Source organism: Fundulus heteroclitus, chromosome 23 (assembly GCF_011125445.2).
Source record: "Fundulus heteroclitus isolate FHET01 chromosome 23, MU-UCD_Fhet_4.1, whole genome shotgun sequence".
NCBI lineage: Eukaryota > Metazoa > Chordata > Actinopteri > Cyprinodontiformes > Fundulidae > Fundulus > Fundulus heteroclitus.
Genome location: NC_046383.1, coordinates 32,219,373 through 32,238,325, shown reverse-complemented (window position 1 = coordinate 32,238,325; position 18,953 = coordinate 32,219,373). Strand labels below are relative to the sequence as shown.

Here is an 18,953-nt window from a genome sequence, read left to right as displayed (position 1 = left end):
TGAGAGGTTTTAACCACCATTTAGCAATATTTTTTAATCTGATTTCTCTCCAACACAAACGAGATCCTAACACATGAGCTCTTTTAAAACCGCACAACCCTTTATCAGAAACACCATTCAAACAGTCTTACTCAATATTTTCTGTCCCGCATTCTGCACTCAAGCTGCAACAGACCTGGCTTTGAAGTTCCCTTACACATCAGTCCAATCCATCAAATGAGGAATGCTCCGGACAAACTGGTCTGATCCATTCAGACTCCACCTCACAACCTGCAGGACTCAACAAATGAGCTGTGAGCAGTGGCCCCGTGGAACCGGTTCCAACCCCTCTTATGACCCCTGTACTGAAGACATAATACAAAATGGGTTTCTTATGCGCTGGCACATAGACCTAACTGATTGGTTCTTTGGATATTATGTTTGCCTTTACAGTTTTACATTAACAATGACTTCAAAATGAAGTTGAGTTGGCCGTATTTAGATCGAATCAGTTTCTGATTCATGAGTGAGTGGCTCTTTGGCTCTGTGGCTCACTTAATGTTAAAAAGATGAAATATTGCCCTGTTTGTTGTTTGATTCTTTTGTCCTCCACCCCTGACTGTGTAGTCATGCGACATAGTGTATTGATACTTGTATTATATTAACATTTGACAGCAAATGAATAAAGTAATGGTAGTTAATGGTGGCTGTAAGGACCAAACCCTCTCCTTGAATGTTGAGATGATTGCTTTAGACACCAGAGATATCTACAGCTGCTATTTCAATTCATTTCAGGTCAAAAATACTGTAATAATCCCAAAGGGGCACTAAATTTGGACACAAACCTAGTCCATTATTAAAAATACAACATTAAAAATTCACCTCACTGAGTGGAGTGTGAGCCACAAATGCCGCCTCACACGTTTAAGTTCACAGTGGAAAATGAATAAAATAAATAAATAAATCGATATAAATATATCTTTAGGAATTAATATGAGAATCGATTCAGAACTGTGAAATCGATTTGCTTGGATCCAAGATCCGGGTGCTTGCAGATTCACTTCCCTACAGAAAACCCCTACTGTCTTCATCTGTCACTTACATTCCGCATTGGATGGTGCTGTATATTCTCCGGTGATGGTATGAAGGCGTTGCTTGTTTGAACCTGTAATACTCTATCGGCTGGTTGTGCTGTTCTTTTTACATCTCTCTTTGCAGGTGAAGACGCAGACTGAGGATATTGTATAGTTCTCTCCATTTTCTGTCCTCTTTCACCTTTTCTCCTTTTTTCTCTCTTTTATCTTTTTGTTTCAGTGTAAATAGTGCTCTCCCTACCTCTGTCCGGGCCGCACGGCTGCCTTGGGGCGATGCCTTGTGTCCGTCTGCCTGGGACTGCTGTGTCCTTTTGCAGCCAGGGCTGAATGTCCTTTGCTGCTCTTGGGTGCTGTGGGTCGCAGGCCTTACTTCTTGCCACTATAAACAACTGTGCACCTCCAGGTGACAAACCCCACTCATATACACAAAACTGACACCAACACACTCGTCTCCACACACACAACCACGCTCAACCTCACACCAACACAAATAATGGCTGGCCTGCCTACTTTGATGCTGGATCAAATCGGGATCTATTAAAGGCAATCATCTATCTTGTGCTGCCCTTTAGGCAACCAGCTTCTGTGTGTGGTACGACAGGACACACACAGTTACACCCAAAATTATTTGTACAACGGGAAGATTGAGGTTGAAAAAAATCTTTTTAATTCACCAACATGTTTCCTCTGAGTGTCTGAGGAAATGTTTGATAGGATGCAAATGATGGCAGGGTGGCCTTCCAACCTCAGAAACGATTTCTCAAAGATAATTTATCAGCAATATCAGTGAAAGTATGAAAAAAAAAAATAACTGTCCAATTATTATAACAAGGATGTGATTGCTGTAATCTCTACTTTTCCATTAATTATTAAGAATGGGTAGACATAACTTTGATATCCAGTTGTGTTTCTTTTTAATCATACCTGCTGCACATTATCTTATATTTGTGTGACTTCTGTCTCATTTCTGATCAGAAACAAACTTCTTGGGTTAAGGAAAAATAATTTTAAATATAAATCTGCCAGGGGTACGAATAATGTAGGATGGCTTTCCTCGTTTTTTTTTATGAGATTTTCAACAGTTGTGGAAATATCAGTTCCGTTTTCTGAAGTATACGCAGAGAGCAAATCATATTTCAGCAACTAACAGAATGAATGAATCATCATTCTGTTAATTTTACTTCTGATTAAACTCAAGGTAAACACCGCCCTCTAGTGTTGGAATGTGAAACCGGAAGCCCATTCTTAAATTTGCTTCCAGACTGACTGAGGACTGGAAATGCATGTAAACAAAACAATTTCCTTTTTTATTTTTGGCAGTTTTTGCAAAGATGACAGGACTTTTTCAAAATAGTAGGAATAAAGTTTTTATTTTCCATATGAATGGGTGGTTTTGGATTTTTCTTCTTTCACAAGTAGTATGTTTTTGATAAAACTTGCAAAAAATTACCTAGCATATTCCAAGAACGATGGACATGAAAGAGAAGGGGGATTTATTGCTGGATGTTTAAAATGATGACACATTTTTTTTACTCATTTATTATTAATATTCTTTTTTTTTTTAACTGAGTGGAAAAACAATTTGCTTGCTGCTTTTTCCATGCACCCAACTACCAGTACCACTAGGACATGCAGGGGATTTGGGAGGCAGGGAGGAGAAAAAAGGAGGGGGGGGGGGGGGGGGGGCTGGAAGTGGGGGAGAGGGGAAGAAGGAGAAGAGAGGGACTTGGCAGGTAAAAAAGACAAACTGCTTGACAAACAAACATTGAAGGGCTGTGTGTGTGTGTGTGTGTGTGTGCGTGTCTTTGTGTGTGCGTGTCGACGTTTGAGTGTGAGTGTGCCAGTGTGTGAATGAGTGACATCTATGTGTGTATGCAGCAGGTGGGTGGGGAGTGTGGGGTGAGGAGAAAGAGGGTGGGGGTTTTGTTCAACAATTCGACTAGCTCTAGAAGCACACTATCCTCACTGGCAGATTTTCCACATCGTAAATCCCAGATTGATTACAGTGACAATACGAGAGAACTAGGCAGAACTTTGGGGGGAAAGTACCCAAATAATACGTCTCTATTGGGATTCGTCACCATCTTTAAGATACTCTCTATATCTCTGATCCATGCATTGTCTGTGGAAGAAAAGAATACGAACCTAAACAGGGAATCAAGTTCTAGCTGACACAGTGACATCTCCCCTCCCCCCCCCCTCAAACAGTCTCCAGAGAACTCAGGCGGAAGAGTTTTGATCAGCCTAATGTGAGTGTGCTGCTCGGTGTACTCCAGACGAGGGTTTTAATTCCTCTGCTGGTTGCTTCGGAAGGTCCAAAGAGGGTGAGAGGAAGACATGAAGGCGAAGTGGCAGACGAGGAAACACAGAGACGGACCACTCGGTCCCTATGACGAAGCAAAAGTAGCTCAGGCGATCAAAATGTCAGAATGACGACCGAGGACGTGTTAACCTGGATTATCACACACCGCCACCAAAGTGTGCTCTGCCGCCTCTGAATTCACGTCCAAGCTTTGCCGTCACTAGTGCGATGAAACACGAGGCCGTTTTTTTTTTTCTTCTTCTAAAAGATAAACTAATTCAGGTGCATCGGGAAATACTTGTACGTCACTGAATGTAGTTTGATTTAATAAGCGAAACTCGCGTAGCGTATGGATTCATCAGAGTGATGTAGTCCAAGCATTTATTTCTGTTCATTTTGATGCTCACGGCTAATAGCTAATGACAAACCAAATTTCAGTTTCTCAGAAAATGTGAATATGACATGACAAAAAAAAAATGAATTCAGAAATACTAGGTTACTGAAAAGTATGTCCATTCACTGCACAGTAAATGTACTTAATACTTGACTTCCTTTTCATGAATTTCTGGATCAAGGCAGGGCGTAATGGAGGTGATCAGCTATAGCACTGGTGAGGTGTAATTGAAACCCAGCTTGCTTTAGTAGCAGCCTTCAGCTTGACTCTGGTGTCTCTCGTCTTCCTCCCTGATGATACTCCACAGATTCCCTGTGGGGTTCAGGTCAGGAGAGTTTAATGGTCATTAAAACAGGTGTTGGTACTATTGGTGGTGTGGGCCGGTGCTGAGTCCTGCTTGAAAATGAGTGAAAATAGGAGACATTCTGCACTGACTGGACTTCATAAAACACAACATCATGACTCTGAACCATTCGACTATGTACTTCAGGAAACCCAGTGGACCAGAACCAGCAGATGACATGGCTCCCCCAAATGACCACCGACTGTGGAAACGTCATACTTGACCCCAAACAACATGGAGTGTGAGCCTCTCCGCTCCTTCTCCAGCCTCTGAAACCTTGACTTCCAACTGGTATGCTACGCTTACTTTCATCTAATAAGAGGACTTTGGACCTCGGAGCGACACTGCAGCCCTTTCCTTCCCAGCCCAGGTAAGACGCTCCTGATGTTCTCTGGTTGAGATGTGGCCTAACAGAAGGAATGCAACCCCTGCTGCCCTCGTTTGTATAAGTCTGTGTTTAGTGACTCTTGAAGCCACAACACACAAGCTGCAGTCTGCGCCTTGTGTGAGAGTGTTGCTCACAGTCCTCTCAAGGTTGTGCTTATCCTTGTTGTTTGTGCACCTTTCTTCTACCACACTTCTTCCTGTGACTCAACCTTCCATATAATAGGCATGTATACAGCATTCTGTAAACAGCCAGTTTCTTTAGAAATGACCTTTTATAACCTACCCACCTCGTGGAGGCTGTCATTAATGGTCACTGCAGGACAACTGTTAGCTGTTCTCCCCTTCATTGTGAAGGCCATAACAATATACTGCCATTACACATTTGTGTATCTGCCTTTCATTTTAATGGCATAGGAAGACATGAGGCCTTGGTAAAATAAAGCTCCTGCATCACATTGCATGGCCCTGTAACACACACAAGTTGATCCACAACTAATCTAGGCTGCCATGGATTTCGTTGGACTTGCCAAAAACGTGCAGTATGTTGCGTACTTTCATACTTCATGTGCAGCACTGTTACAGAAACAACACAAATGTGACTCAAATATCACAGAAATGACTTTCCGGATGCTTGAAACTGAAGGCTTGCCCTACTTTCCGATTAATTGGGCCAATAATTACTTATAGAGCATTAATTCCTAGATATGAGGAGATGATGATGTCAAAACGAGGCAAGTTCCTCCGCTCTGACAAAGAAAAACACTGTGGATTCCACACCCTTGATCCCAATCCAACATTCAGAGCCGAAGTGAATCTCAAAGAGCTCCACAAAATGACGTTCATTTCCTCCGTTTAAAACAAACATAACAGATTTTTCAATATTCTGGCGCACATGGAGAGACAGGAAACGCCAACAGCTTAAGAGATGTTAATGAATAAATCTATTTGGTTGGTCTTCTGTGATATTCAAATTTTCAGAGAAACCACATTTTGGGCTTTTATTGTGAGCTACAATCATCAAAATTCATAAATGCTTGAATTATATCACTTTGTGTGTGACGAATCTGTATATATTATATGAGTTTCCCTTTTTGAGCTGAATTAGAGGAATAAAAATTTTGATGATATTCTAATTTGTCCGGGCTGAGTACCCAGCAGGATGTCCTCTCCTCAGTGCGGGGTTAGCGTGAGGCAGAATTAGCAAGGCTACCCTCTGCGCCCTCAACACAGCGCTAGCTTCCAGCTTCACCTTTAACATTTTGGACCACACGCATCTACGAACATGCTCTCTTGCGTACATACAACTTTTTAAATCTAAAAAAGAAAGTTTGGTGAATTCCCAGTCCTATTCCAAGCTTCAGCATCCTAAACCCGTGGCCATGATATTTTTTTTTTTCTCTTAACACAACAGAAGTGATCGGGGTGGGAGAGATATGGATCTGGCCCTGTGGACTGATCTGCAACTGAGATGACAGGCTCTGTCTGCTGCGAGTCGTTCGGCTGTGATGCGATGGGGAAGTCCTGAGACACAGTGCGGCTCTAAGCTGCTGGCATAGGAAACGGGCGGGGCCAGGCAGTCCACGGGAGGCCAGAGTCAGGCTGGATTACAACTGGACTGGTCGAGTTCAGTTTGGGTCGGTGGCTCCCTGACCGGCGGCTGCTCGCGGAGAGAGGTGCTTACAGTGCAGTGGAGCTTCCGGCAGCGTGGCGACCGGCAGACACGTCGGCTGAGGGGCCACGACCGCCGAGGTGAACGCAGGCGCTGACCAAACCAGGCTTTGTGAAATCTCACACACACACGCGCTCATTCGTACTAATGTAATGACAGCACCGTGAACACCTACACGAAGATCTGAGGTCGCAGTCCCTCTACAACACCTGAACGCCCTTCTTTCCACAGAAACTACAAGAAAATGACTGACGGGCAGCAGACGAGGACATTAATGACAGATGCGTGTTCATCAGAGGAATCTACCCTACACAACCGGCTGTACCATCGCGTGGGTCAAACTCATGTAAACAGACACCTTTTACACAGAAGGAATCAATATTGCATGATGACATAATCAGATCACAGTTCAAAAAGAGGAAGATCCCAAATCAGAGCAAAAAACAAACAAACAAAAAAAAAGTAAACAAAAAAAGAACAAACCAAACCAAAGCAATAGGAAGGAAGAGGGTTGGTCTCTATAAAAATGAGGAGTCTTTATAAGAAAAGCTACAAAAACTCAACGGGACCTCCGACTTCAGCATACAGCAAAAGGCACCACAATATTATTCTATTTATCTAACTTGTGAAAAAATTGGCACGTAATTCTCCTTTTTTCATCTCTCATAATGCTGTAAATCAAAAAACTTTACATATAAATATCCCCCCGTTATAAAAAAAGTCTTTGCTGTTAGCTAGTAGACAATTTTTGCTGAAATGAAAATAAATATTTCATTTGTTTAGAATATCTGTCTGTTATACAAAATAAAAATATTTCTCCTAGGTGCAGGTCTCTAGTCCACTGGTTCTGTGAAGGAAGGGAGGAAGTGTGAGGTGGTGGGGCGTGGCGGGGCGGGACAGGGGGTGTATGGGTGGGCGTCAGGAGGTCCAGTCTTAAAGGGGCATGTCGGCCTTGGAGCGCTGTGACTGGGAGCTACGGCTCTGCCCGTTGCTGCGCACGCCCGGCCGACTCAGCCCGCGGTGAGTCCGTGTGTCAGCGCCAGAAGAAGAGCGGTAACCCGAGCCTGATAGCGGCAGGTCCATGTTCATGTTCTGCATACTAAGGAAAGGCGTGCTTTCTCCGTGACCGTCCTCGTCCTCTTCCTCCTCCTCGTCTGATTGACTGAAGCTCTGCGAGCTGTAGTCCCGGTAGCCCGCCGAACGCTGGGACGTGTGTCCGTTGAGGCGGTTGCGTCGGGGGCGCCGCCGGCTCCGAATCGGTTCTCTTGAGGAGGCGTACTCTTGTGTCGTCTCATAAGCTTCGTCATCGGGGAGGTGGTAGGGACTAGACGGTAGACTTCCTGTGCTCTCCGTCAGGTATGGTCGTCGAGGTCGTCGGGGCTGTCTGTATAAACTTCCATCCTGACACAAAACAAAGGGAAAACCTTTGTAACATCTGATGTTTGCCAAGAAAGAAACCTCGGCAGCATTTGTTCAACATTCAAAATATTTTATAAACAATGAAAGTTGGAAATCCTTAACATGTTCAGCCTCTTTTAATCAACATCTTACAGCACCCCCTGAAAGTATTCACACATGTAAATATGTTTTGTAGTTTCAAATTACAACCACAAGCTTCAACGATGACCTGAAGGAAGCTATCAAAGCAACGTGGGCTTCCTGGCCACCCAGCGTAGCCACAGACTGATCGCCTCCATGCCAACCCCATCACTCCTGTAAAAAGCAACCCTGCAGCATGATGCTGCCACCACCGTCATTCACAGTGGGGATGGTGTGTTTAGGCTGAGGTGCACTGCTGGCTTTCTGCCACAGATAATTTTGCCCGTGGACAGAAATGTTCAAACTTGGTCTCATCTCACAAGAGGAAGGCTGGCCTGTCAGCCAACTCTCCCAACTAAACTGTGGATTTCTGCAGGTCCTCAAGGATTACAAAGGACCTCTTGGCTACTTATCCGATTACTGTTCTCCTTACCAGGCCTGTTGCTTTAGGTCAGTGGTCTCAAACTATAGTCCCAAAGGGCCGGTGCCCTGTCACTTCTAGATGCGTGTCTGCTTCAACACGGCTGACTTGATTATTGGCTCATTAGCAGAGTTCTGTAGAACTTGACTGCATGCTAGTGAGGCACTTTAACCCTTTGATTCAGGTGTGTAGTGCAAGGGATTAATCTCAAGGTTACAAGACAACGGCCCTCGAGAATTTGGGTTTGAGACATCTGCTTTAGGACGACATTGCATCATAATCATTACATTGCTAATATTAAGTAATTGACCTGCACTTTGTGAGATGTTTACAGCTTGGGAGAACATTTCATAACTTAATCCTGCTTTAAACTTCTCCGTATATTTCCCCCTAACCTATTTATCTCCTAGATGCAATTTTTTCCCCTCTAAGAAACCTCTAAAGCCTTCACACAACAGCTCAGGTTAAAACTACACACGTGGACTCTGTAGTATTTAGATGTCTGCAGGAAATTGGTTGCATTGGACTTTATTTTGGGGTATCGACATAAAACCACTGTTTTCAGATTTTATTGTAACTATTTTGAAATCCACGCATCCTTTTCTTCCACTTCATTACTATGTACTACTTAGTATTGGTCTGTCAAATACAACCCTGATAAAATACATTAAGGTTTGTGGTTGCAACATGAAAAATTTTTGAAAACATTCAAGACATATAAACAATTTTTCAAGGCACTGTAGAAAGAAAAGACAGAAAACAGAAAGGATTTAAGGCTGAGTGGATAAAGTTTAGTGATTCCCTTTGAACATTATTGACCTTGGTCTGTGTAAGAAGTCTCTTGTTCATTAAAAATACAGAACATCAGCCGCTACCTCTGAATAGAATCACTATGTGTGCACCATGTCGGCCTACATACTTCGGGACATCTTAGCAGCGGTTGGTCATCGTCTCTGTGGTAGGCCGCAGCAGCAGGGGGGAGGGAGAGGGCGTGGCTTGTGTTGGGTGAGGTGATCTGGAAGGTGGGCACCTGGGGTGGCAGAGGGGGGTAGTGAAACTCCACAGGAGACAGCCGTGCTGGCGTGGTCAGCGCTGACACGTACCTTGATGGAAAAAGACAAAAATCAAACAACAGTACCTGAAGCACTGTGTAAACATTAGACACCGCAAGAATGAGAGAAGAGTAGAAAATATGAATCTCTCACATCAAGATCCTGTTAATTTCCTCCATGCCAACAACTTGATGCATGATTGATTCACAGTGGGCCATCATTTGAGTTAAACTTATCTAAGATCTCCACCCCCAAAAGAAGGTTTCATTATAGTATATCTTTATCAGATAATGCTGTATTAAACTTTAAAGAGTCTGTCCCCCTTTTAATTTCCTCAGTATCACAGAAATGTCCAGCAGATGGCAATGTTGTTTCTTCCCATTCACAAATTGACACCTTTGTTGACGGTGTCACTTCCTCGTTGCATTTTGCAATAGACGATGTAACCCCCTTAAAAATGAAGATGATTATTCACAGGAAGCTGGCTACCTGGTTTAATTTAGAGCTGCATTCTTTCAAGCACAATGTTAGGAAGTTGGAGAGAAGAGTAGAGCGCTCTACACACCAAGAGGAATCCAACCTAATCTGGAAAAACAGTCTACTGTTGTATAACAAGACCCTTCGCAGAGTTAGAGCAGCATGTTTTTCATCATTAATAGAGGAGAATGAAAATAATCCTAGGTTTTCTCTTCAGTACAGTGTCCAAACTTACCCAGTGTCATAGCTCTGTTGATCCATCCATTCCCTTAGCTCTTAGCAGTAATGACTTTATGGGATTCTTCATAAATAAAATTGAGTCTAAAAATAAATAAATAATTGGCATCCTCCCAAACATGATTACCTCGTCCTTAGTAAGTGAGGTAGCATTGGAGGAATCTTTAGAACCTGCGCTGTGTTTGAACTGTTTAGAGGCAGTAGAGCTTCCTGAGCTATCTAAAATTTTTGCTTCATCTAAACCTTCTACCTGTATGTTAGACCCAATCTCAACCAAGTTATTTAAGGAGGTATTCTTTTGATTAATGCCCCCATTTTAGACATGTATAATCTATCCTTAGTAAATGGATATGTACCACAGGCTTTCAAAGTAGCTGTTTTTAAACCTTTACTTAAGAAACCATCTCTTGATCAAGATTACTTAATAAATTACAGACCTATATCTAATCTTCTTTTCCTATCTAAAATTCTTGAGAAAGTAGTTGCTAATCAACTATGTGAACACTATGACCACTATGATGTCTTACCTGGGCTGGGACCTATGACCTATTTGGAGAGTTTCAGTCAGGCTTCAGAGCTCATCATAGCACTGAAACAGCTCTGGTGAAAGTCACTAATGACATTCTCATGGCTTCAGATAATGGACTTGTGTCTGTACTTGTCCTGTTAGATCTCAGTGCTGCATTTGATACAGTTGATCACAATATTCTCCTACAAAGACTTGAACATACTGTAGGGATTAAGGGGAAAGCATTAGGCTGGTTTAAATCTTATCTGTCGGACAGATTCCCGTTTGTTCATGTTAATAATAAATCTTCTTCAAACTCTAGGGTCACTTGTGGAGTACCACAGGGTTCAGTCCTTGGGCCAATTCTCTTTTCTGTATATATGCTTCCGATAGGTAGAATTATCAGACAGCATGCGATTAATTTCCACTGTTATGCCGATGACTCTCAGCTATATTTATCCATATATGTAATGACCCCAATCAATTGAGTCGACTACAGCCATGTCTTGATGACATCAAAACCTGGATAACTTTAAATTTCCTACTTTTAAATTCTGACAAGACAGAAGTTGTAATCTTTGGACAAGAATACTGAACAAATAAACTTCTTAATTGTCAGCGTTCTGCAGGCGTTTCCCAATCAGGTAACTGCAGGTTTCTTCTCCTTTTACAGGTGGCGGCTGATGACCGGGAGGCGTCGGGCTGCACGTGTTCCCTATTATGCGGCTGGCTGGAGGTGAGTTTAAGCAGGCAACTGTCAGGACTACGTCGCCAGAGTGTTATCCCCACTGGTATGACTCGTTTGGCCCTTGTCTTTTGACGCTCTCGTTCCAGCCACTCATCTTGTTATCTTATGTATCAGGTTTTCGCCCCGCTCCGGACCCCGCTCCGGACCCCACTCCGGACCCCGCTCCGGACCCCGCTCCGGACCCCGCACTGGAGTCCCTGTGGTCTGCAGAACATTCCCAAGGTTCCCCATCTATCTGACCCCCTAGAGCATTTCGAGTACTTGGCGATGCCTTTTGGGCTGTGTAATGCCCCAGCAGTTTTTCAGACCTTAGTTAATGACGTCCTTCGGGACTTTCTCAATGTCTTTGTTTTTGTTTACCTAAACAACATTTTTATTTACTCCCGAGATCTTGCCCAGCACCAACGACATGTCCGTTTAGTCCTCCAGCGTCTCCCAGAAAACGGCCTGTTTGTTAAGGCAGAGAAGTGTGAGTTTCACAAAGCTTCAGTTACTTTCCTCGGTCTCATTTTAGAAGGTGGGCAGGTCAGATCTGACCCCGAAAAGATCAGGGCGGTCCTGGAGTGGCCTGTACCTGAGTCCTAAGTAGCTCCAATGCTTCGTCGGCTTTACTAACTTTTACAGGCATTTTATTAGGGGATACAGCCCGATTGCCGCTCCCCTACATGCTCTCACGTCTCCTAAGTCCCCTTTCACCTGGAGCCCCGAAGCCAGTGCCGCCTTTCAGGAGTTAAAGACTCGATTCTTTCAAGACCCCATTCTAATTCATCCCGACCCCAGTAAACAGTTCACTCTGGAGATAGACGCCTCTGACACTGGGGTAGTTACTCTAGCAACGCCCCGACTCTGATCAGAAGCTCCACCGCTGCACCTTTTTTTCTTGCCAGTTGTCTCCAGCCGAACGTAATTATGATGTCGGAGATAGGGAGCTCCTAGCCATTAAGTTAGCTCTCGAGGAGTGGTGACATTGGTTAGAGGGGTCCGAGCAGCCTGTCGTCATATGGACAGACCATAAGGTCTTGGCTTACCTACAGTTCGCCAGACGCCTCAACCCCCGACAGGCTCGGTGGTCCCTCTTCTTTTCCTGTTTTAACCTGTCCATCACCTATCGTCCCGGCTCCAAGAACCAGAAACCTGATGCCCTGTCCCGCCTTTACGCTCCACAAGAGTCGGATAAGGAGCCTGCTTCCATGCTGCCGCCAACCTGCACCTTCGGAGTTTTACACTGGGAACTGGAAGACTTCATCGCTCAAGTGCTTCAAGACAAGCCTGATCCTGGAACCGGACCATCTTACCTAACCTTCGTTCCCCGCTCTGCTTGATCCCATGTACTCCAGTGGTGTCACGCCTCGAAGTTTTCCGCCCATCCAGGCATCTCCAGAACACTTTCTCAAGTGCTCCGTCGTTTCTGGTGGCCCTCCTGGACTAAGGATGTCCGTGAATATGTTCACGCCTGTCCTGTATGTTCCCAAAACAAGGCGTCAAATCAACCCGCTGGCCTTCTACATCCACTTCCCGTTCCTAAGCGCCTTTGGTCCCACATCGCTTTGGACTTTGTCACTGGTCTCCCTTCTTGCATGACCACCATTTTAACAGTCGTGGATAGTTTTTCCAAGTCATGTCACCTCATTGCCCTCAGGAAACTTCCCAATGCTTTTCAGACCGCCCAACTCCTCATCAAACATGTTTTCAAACTCCACGGAATGCCCTCTGACATCCTCTCTGACCGAGGTCCCCAGTTTGTCTCCCAAGTCTGGAAGCACTTCTGTTCTGCTCTCGGTGCCCGTTACACCCTCACCTCTGAATACCACCCACAGACTAATGGACAAACTGAACGCATGAACCAGCAACTCGAGATCACACTCCGATGCCTCACCTCTTTGTCACCCACCGATTGGAACAAATATCTGCCTTGGGTTGAGTACGTCCTGAACTCGCATATCACCACTTCTACTGGTCACTCTCCGTTCGAGATCTCCCTTGGTTATCAACCAACACTCCTCCCCTCTGATGAGCTCCAGATCCCGGTCACCTCGGTCCACCAATACATCCTCCGTTGCCATCAAACCTGGGATTCCACCATCACTGCCCTCCAACAAACCGCAGAGCAGAACAGAAGGTTCGCCGACCAACGAAGGACCCCAGCTACGCAATACCACCCTGGTCAGAAGGTCTAGCTCTCCTCCAAAGATGTCCTCACCAACCCATCAGCAATCAAGTTATCCCCCCGTTTTACTGGGCCCTACGAAATTGAGAAGGTCATCAGTCCCTCCGCTGTTCGTCTCCGTCTGCCTCCACACTCTCGAGTCCATCCTACCTTCCACGTCTCCCAGATCAAGCCAGTTCTGTCAAGTGAGCTAATTATGACTGTGTTGGTAGAATTATGACTGTTTTCTGAATAAAAAAAGAACTGCATCACTGCCCTCGATTAAAGAAAACAAATTGTTGGACACGGAGTAGTACATTTCCACAAAAGAACTCCAAAAAAGCTTGTATGTTCTATGATCATGATTAAAAGCATAAATTTGCTATACTAAAACTGGGATATTCTCTGACATTGCAAAGTCAGAATCTGCAAGAAAATAGGCTCAGAAATGTATTAACAATGTGATTAAGGTTTGATATATTACACTTCCTGTAACACAAAATGAACTATTATAATGTCAGAAGGCAGCTGTGTAAACCTGAAATATCTGCTCAGATTATCAAGATATTGCTTAGTTGCAAAGGTGCTCCAATGTTTTCAGAGATGTCATTTCGCGGCCTCCATGAGGTATCTCGAGATCCCCCGGGGGGCCCAGACCCCCACTTTGGGAACCCATGCTCTAGAGGCCAGGAGAAGAGTGCCACTTCAAAGGAAAAGCAACACAGAGCACAAATGCCAGAGACATTACGTCTGCACGTCTCATTTCCACATGTACATGCATCAAGCATAAACCAGCCTTAAGGGTGTTGCTTATGGGGATTGAACCCAGAACCTCTAGTACGCAAGCACAGTGCTATAACCAGTGGGACACCACTCCTGAAAGGCACCATACAAAGTCAGTTCAATGAAATCATCCAGAGAGATTGGTTAAAACGTTTTCTATATATGGAAACCCATTGACTTCCATCATTCACCCCTCCTGGATAACCTGGTATGTAGCAACAATGGGCAGTTGCTTGCATTGTGTGGTTGATTTTGCAGCAATCCTTCATAGTCACCATGCATGTGCCGACAGTGAAAAGGAAAACACCACTTTAACAGGAATAAAACCTCCAGAACTAGGCTCAGTGTGAATGGTCATCTGCCACGACCAGATGGCATGTTTTATGGCATTTTCTGTTACAACCACATCTGCCATCAACTATTCATTATAGTTGATGGCAGATGTGAGAAGACTGAAAGAATAAACATTAGTTTTCGGAAGTGGACATTTATGCAACCAGGTTATTGTAGTTTTTTTTATCCACCCCAACAGATTTGTTTTTAGTTTAAAGGTATACTATGCAACCGGGGTTGATTTTCCAGCGAGGCTCCCCCCAGAGGGCGAAAGTAAAAGTGCACTGTCATAAAGAAGCACAGCTGTTCTGGTTTCTCCGTCAAGCTAGGCGCAGTTGTTTTGAGCTTAGCAGACAGGTGAACGCAAGGAAAAGTAAAAAAAACGGCAGTACAAACAATGACTAACACAGTGAAAGTATGAACATCAGGGTTTCCCGCAGCGCTATCTTGGCGAGGCGGCCGCCTCGCCAAACTCACGCTACCGCCTTGCCAACATAAAAAAATTAAAAATCAAAAAAATAATAATAATAAAAAAAAAAAAAACTCGATATGCTTGCAAGTTTTTTGACATTAACACGCGGTTCTTTGTTGTTGCTTTCGCGCGAGCATATAGTGAATGGCAGGGCAAAACACATGGAGTTCTCGCCGTAAAGCAAGACCAACTCTCGCGGTCTTGCACAAGACTTCTGAGCCTGTGGGTGCGGGCCGATAGCCTTGTGAGACCATCCTGATCTCGCGAGCTTTCAAGGTTTCACTCGCAGATCAGTCTGGCTACTTTCCGTTAAAGAAAATTTGGAGCCGTTCACCAAACGAACGTCCAATCAGCGTTGGCTTTGAGGCGGGTTGAGGTGTGACGCAACGAGAAGCACGACAGTTCAGTCTAAAGAACATGGCGGCTTCAGTCGATGAAACTAGCGTTAGCGTGGCTATCGAGCAAGTTTTATCGGAATTACAGAGTATTTCTTTGCTGAGCTAACGAGCCTTTACCTGCAGCAGCAAGCGTAGCTTGGCTGTTTTCGTCCTTGCTCTGTTAGACAAAGCATGTTGACGAGTACGTCATATGCTTCGTTCATCTGGTTGGTTTATTTGGCCCGTCTATCACCAACATAGGCCAATCAGCTAACCAGTATTTTCGTCCCTTCCCAAAATTACCTTAACGGAAGGTTTCCAGATGGATATGCGGAGCAAATCCATCTGGCGGAGTCAGGTCAGCGGGCCGAGGGCTATTGCAATTGCAAGTACGGTATTTCCCCCACAGACCACCAGGGCGGCCGAGAAAACCGTTGTTCGATCTGAAATGACTAATTTAATCATCCAAAACGGTATGGAACACATTAATAAATTGAAAAATGTTGCATAGTATGCCTTTAATTGCATGTTTGTACATGTATTACATTAAAGGCGTAAATTATAGAAACCTTGCATTTTAACAGTTGTGATTAGCATTCCTACAGTTTAGCGTTTCCAATGCTCCAGAGCTACAATTCTTCGGACAGTGGGATGAACATGGTAAATCCATTCAGAAAAAATGAAGCTACATAATTAAGGTTCACATGTGGGGTCCTTCTAAGCACATGAACTAGCAGATTTCACCAACGAACCCCAATATTCAAAACCATTGCTGAATATATGTGATCCGTGACAACATAAATCAAGTGTTTGTCAGCTCTTCCTTTCATTCATCTAGTTATTGATGCAATTTTAAAGATAACAGATGGTGTTGCTGTGAACACAAGTTTTGAGTAAGGGAATGCAAAATAAACAGTATGGATAATGACTTAGTATTGTGAACATTAGCTAGTAAAATCATCTGAAATGCAGTGATTTCCAGCTAAATTTAGCCAATATGAATTTAATATGTGATACTCTACAATTCCACTTGGTGTGCAAGAGTAGAGGAACCTGCTGCAATGCAAACACACCGCCACAACTCCCACCGATGCTTTCTGTACCTGTCACTGTGAGGCGAGTCTCTTAGAGAGTCATAAGAGTCCCCATACTGCATCCCCATTCCCGACACGTCCGTGCAACCATAGTTGGCTGCCCTCCTCGCCATGCATGCTGGGCTGCTGCATTTACTGGTTCCCACAGAGCTGGAGAGCCCACCGGACTGGCAGTCTGAGTTTACACTGTCTGTTCGCTCCATGCTCCACGTCTGCTCCTCGTGTCTGCAGGCATGGTGGTTAACAGCAGGATTAAAAAAAAAAAAAAAAGGTTAAAGCAGCACAGAGGACACTGAGCAGTGCAATCCTAAAACACACAAACTTATGAAGGCAGATCAGGGCAAGACAAATAGTTGAAATTGAAAGAAATGAAAGCTAAAACAGGATGTCAACTTCACACACACACACACACACACACACTATATATATATATATATATATATATATATATATATAATATGAACTCCCGTTTAAAAAATCTACATGACAAAAAGTGTAAAAAATATACTAAAAGGTAAAAAAAAATGTACATCTAAATCTGTTATGATAAAAAACAAAGCATATATAAAGTTAAACCTCAAAATATAAAAAGTCTAACACAAAAACCTAAACTGAGTTAAATCTACATTCAAACTGGATAAAATTTTATAAACACTTCTTGGATACACTTTTTTTATTTACAGAGTTAATAATCCAAAGTAATTTTTCCGTTGTGGCCTTAATCCATAAATTCATCAGTGCCGGTGTCTTTGCCGACTGATTTAACTGCTCAGTCTTTTAGAGATGAAGGTTTATTGTGTCCCGGTTGCATCGTGTGTGTCTGCTCTACCTGGAAGCATGTGAGGCAGTGGTGGAGTGGTGGGAGCGGGTTGATATTCGACTGCCTGCATAGTTGCCTGCCCCCTCAGCTCCATGGCTGATCACACACTCTGTCGTAGGGACGCTCTTTGAGATGTACTGAAAATCAGACATGAGAGCATATTTTATCACATTTCCCGTGTTCCCTTTTAAAGAAGAACTTATACACTGACGTGGAAAGCAATATCAACACATAGGAATCACACAAATGCAAATTGTAAGCAATTAAAAGGAGATGTTTCTGTGTTTATCCATTTCAATCGCTGCTGACTCATACTTGTTATGTCTCCAAAAAAAGCAGTAGGTGTTTTTCTGCTCTCTCTTTAACATCTATCAACCATGTGGCACTAAATTTCCCCCCTTTTGTCAGCGGATCACAGTTTTATTAACACAAACACCCTCTTGGAGGCAGAGCTGCGCTGAAGGCTAAAAGAACTTTAATTGTTGTGTTAAATTTAAGTCCCAAAGTGAAACTGACTCCGTCCGCAACCCACAGCTAAGAAGGCAGCCGAGGTTTGCCCCTTCTGTCCTTGCTTTAGTATTAATGAATATCAGGGGGTATTCTTGTAGACACCAAAAATATATTTATAGGGCAGTAAAATTTAATTAAACACAATGATATATCCGCTCATTCTTGAGTCGTTGCTGTAGGCTTTGGTTGAGATTAGAAACCCTTTTAAACTCAAAACGGAGATAACAGAAATTGACATAAGAATTATACTGAAAGAAAAATTATTATCAAAATTAACTTTTTTATATTCTAGCTTGATATGGTGCTCTGCATAAGTATTTTACATTATGACAATATAATTTACTGGAATATTTTATGGCAAGGCAAGTTTATATATAAAGTACTTTTCAGTAACAAAGCGATTCAACGTGCTATACCTGAACAAATCAAAAAACAGAGAAAGAAAAACATTACAGATGAAAGCAAATTGCAGTGGAATAGTAGCAGCTGGTTATAAGACACATTGGACTACAAACTAAAAGATTAACATTTAAAGGCAACTCTAAACAATTAGGTTTTTAACCTTGATTTTAAAAAAAACTCAGACTTTCAGCATTTTTACAGTCTTCTGGAAGTTTGTTCCAGATAAGTGGAGCATAGGAACTAAATGCTGCTTCTCCATGTCTTGTTCTGGTTCTGGTTATGCAGAGTAGACCAGAACCAGAAGACCTGAGTGGTCTGGATGGTTGATACACTGATAACAAGTCTGTGATGTATTTAGGTGCTAAGCCATTCAGGGATTTATAAACTAAAAGAAGTATTTTAAAGTCTATTCTCTGAGATACAGGGAGCCAGTGTAAGGACTTTAGAACTGGGGTGATGTTCTCTACTTTCTTAGTCTTAGTGAGGACGCGGGCAGCAGCGTTCTGGATCAGCTGCAGCTGTCTGATCCACTTTTTAGGCAGACCTGTGAAAACACCGTTGCAGTAATCAATTCTACTAAATATAAATGCAGGGATTAGATTTTCCAGATCCTGTGTAGACATTAGTCCTTTAATTCTGGAAATGTTCTTCAGGTGATAGAAAGCCGACTTTGTAATTGTGTTTTGATGCTTTGGAGGTTCAGGTCTGAGTCCATCACTACACCCAGATTTCAGGCCGGTGATTACTAGCTGAAGCAGCTGAAGCTGTGTGCTTACTTTTGATCATTCCTGCATCGGTCCAAAAATGATTTTATGACTGATAAATACAGAGGGCCAAATAAATATGCGCTGGAAAGCTGCTTAATA

General features: G+C 43.3%; 1 protein-coding gene across 4 annotated transcripts in view; it reads right to left on the bottom strand.

The window, feature by feature from the left end:
• Positions 1–2,424: 2,424 nt before the first annotated feature.
• The window catches only part of nrg2b (neuregulin 2b), a 112,524-nt gene continuing 95,995 nt past the window's right edge, over positions 2,425–18,953 (bottom strand). For all 4 annotated transcript variants that reach the window (XM_036126995.1, XM_036126998.1, XM_036126997.1 and 1 more), the window contains 4 exons: positions 17,185–17,312; positions 16,365–16,580; positions 9,048–9,231; positions 2,425–7,569 (listed from right to left, as the gene is read on the bottom strand). In XM_036126995.1, the coding sequence (XP_035982888.1) occupies positions 7,102–7,569; positions 9,048–9,231; positions 16,365–16,580; positions 17,185–17,312 (996 nt within the window). In that variant the 3' untranslated portion in view covers positions 2,425–7,101. The remainder of the gene's footprint in view (positions 7,570–9,047; positions 9,232–16,364; positions 16,581–17,184; positions 17,313–18,953) is intronic.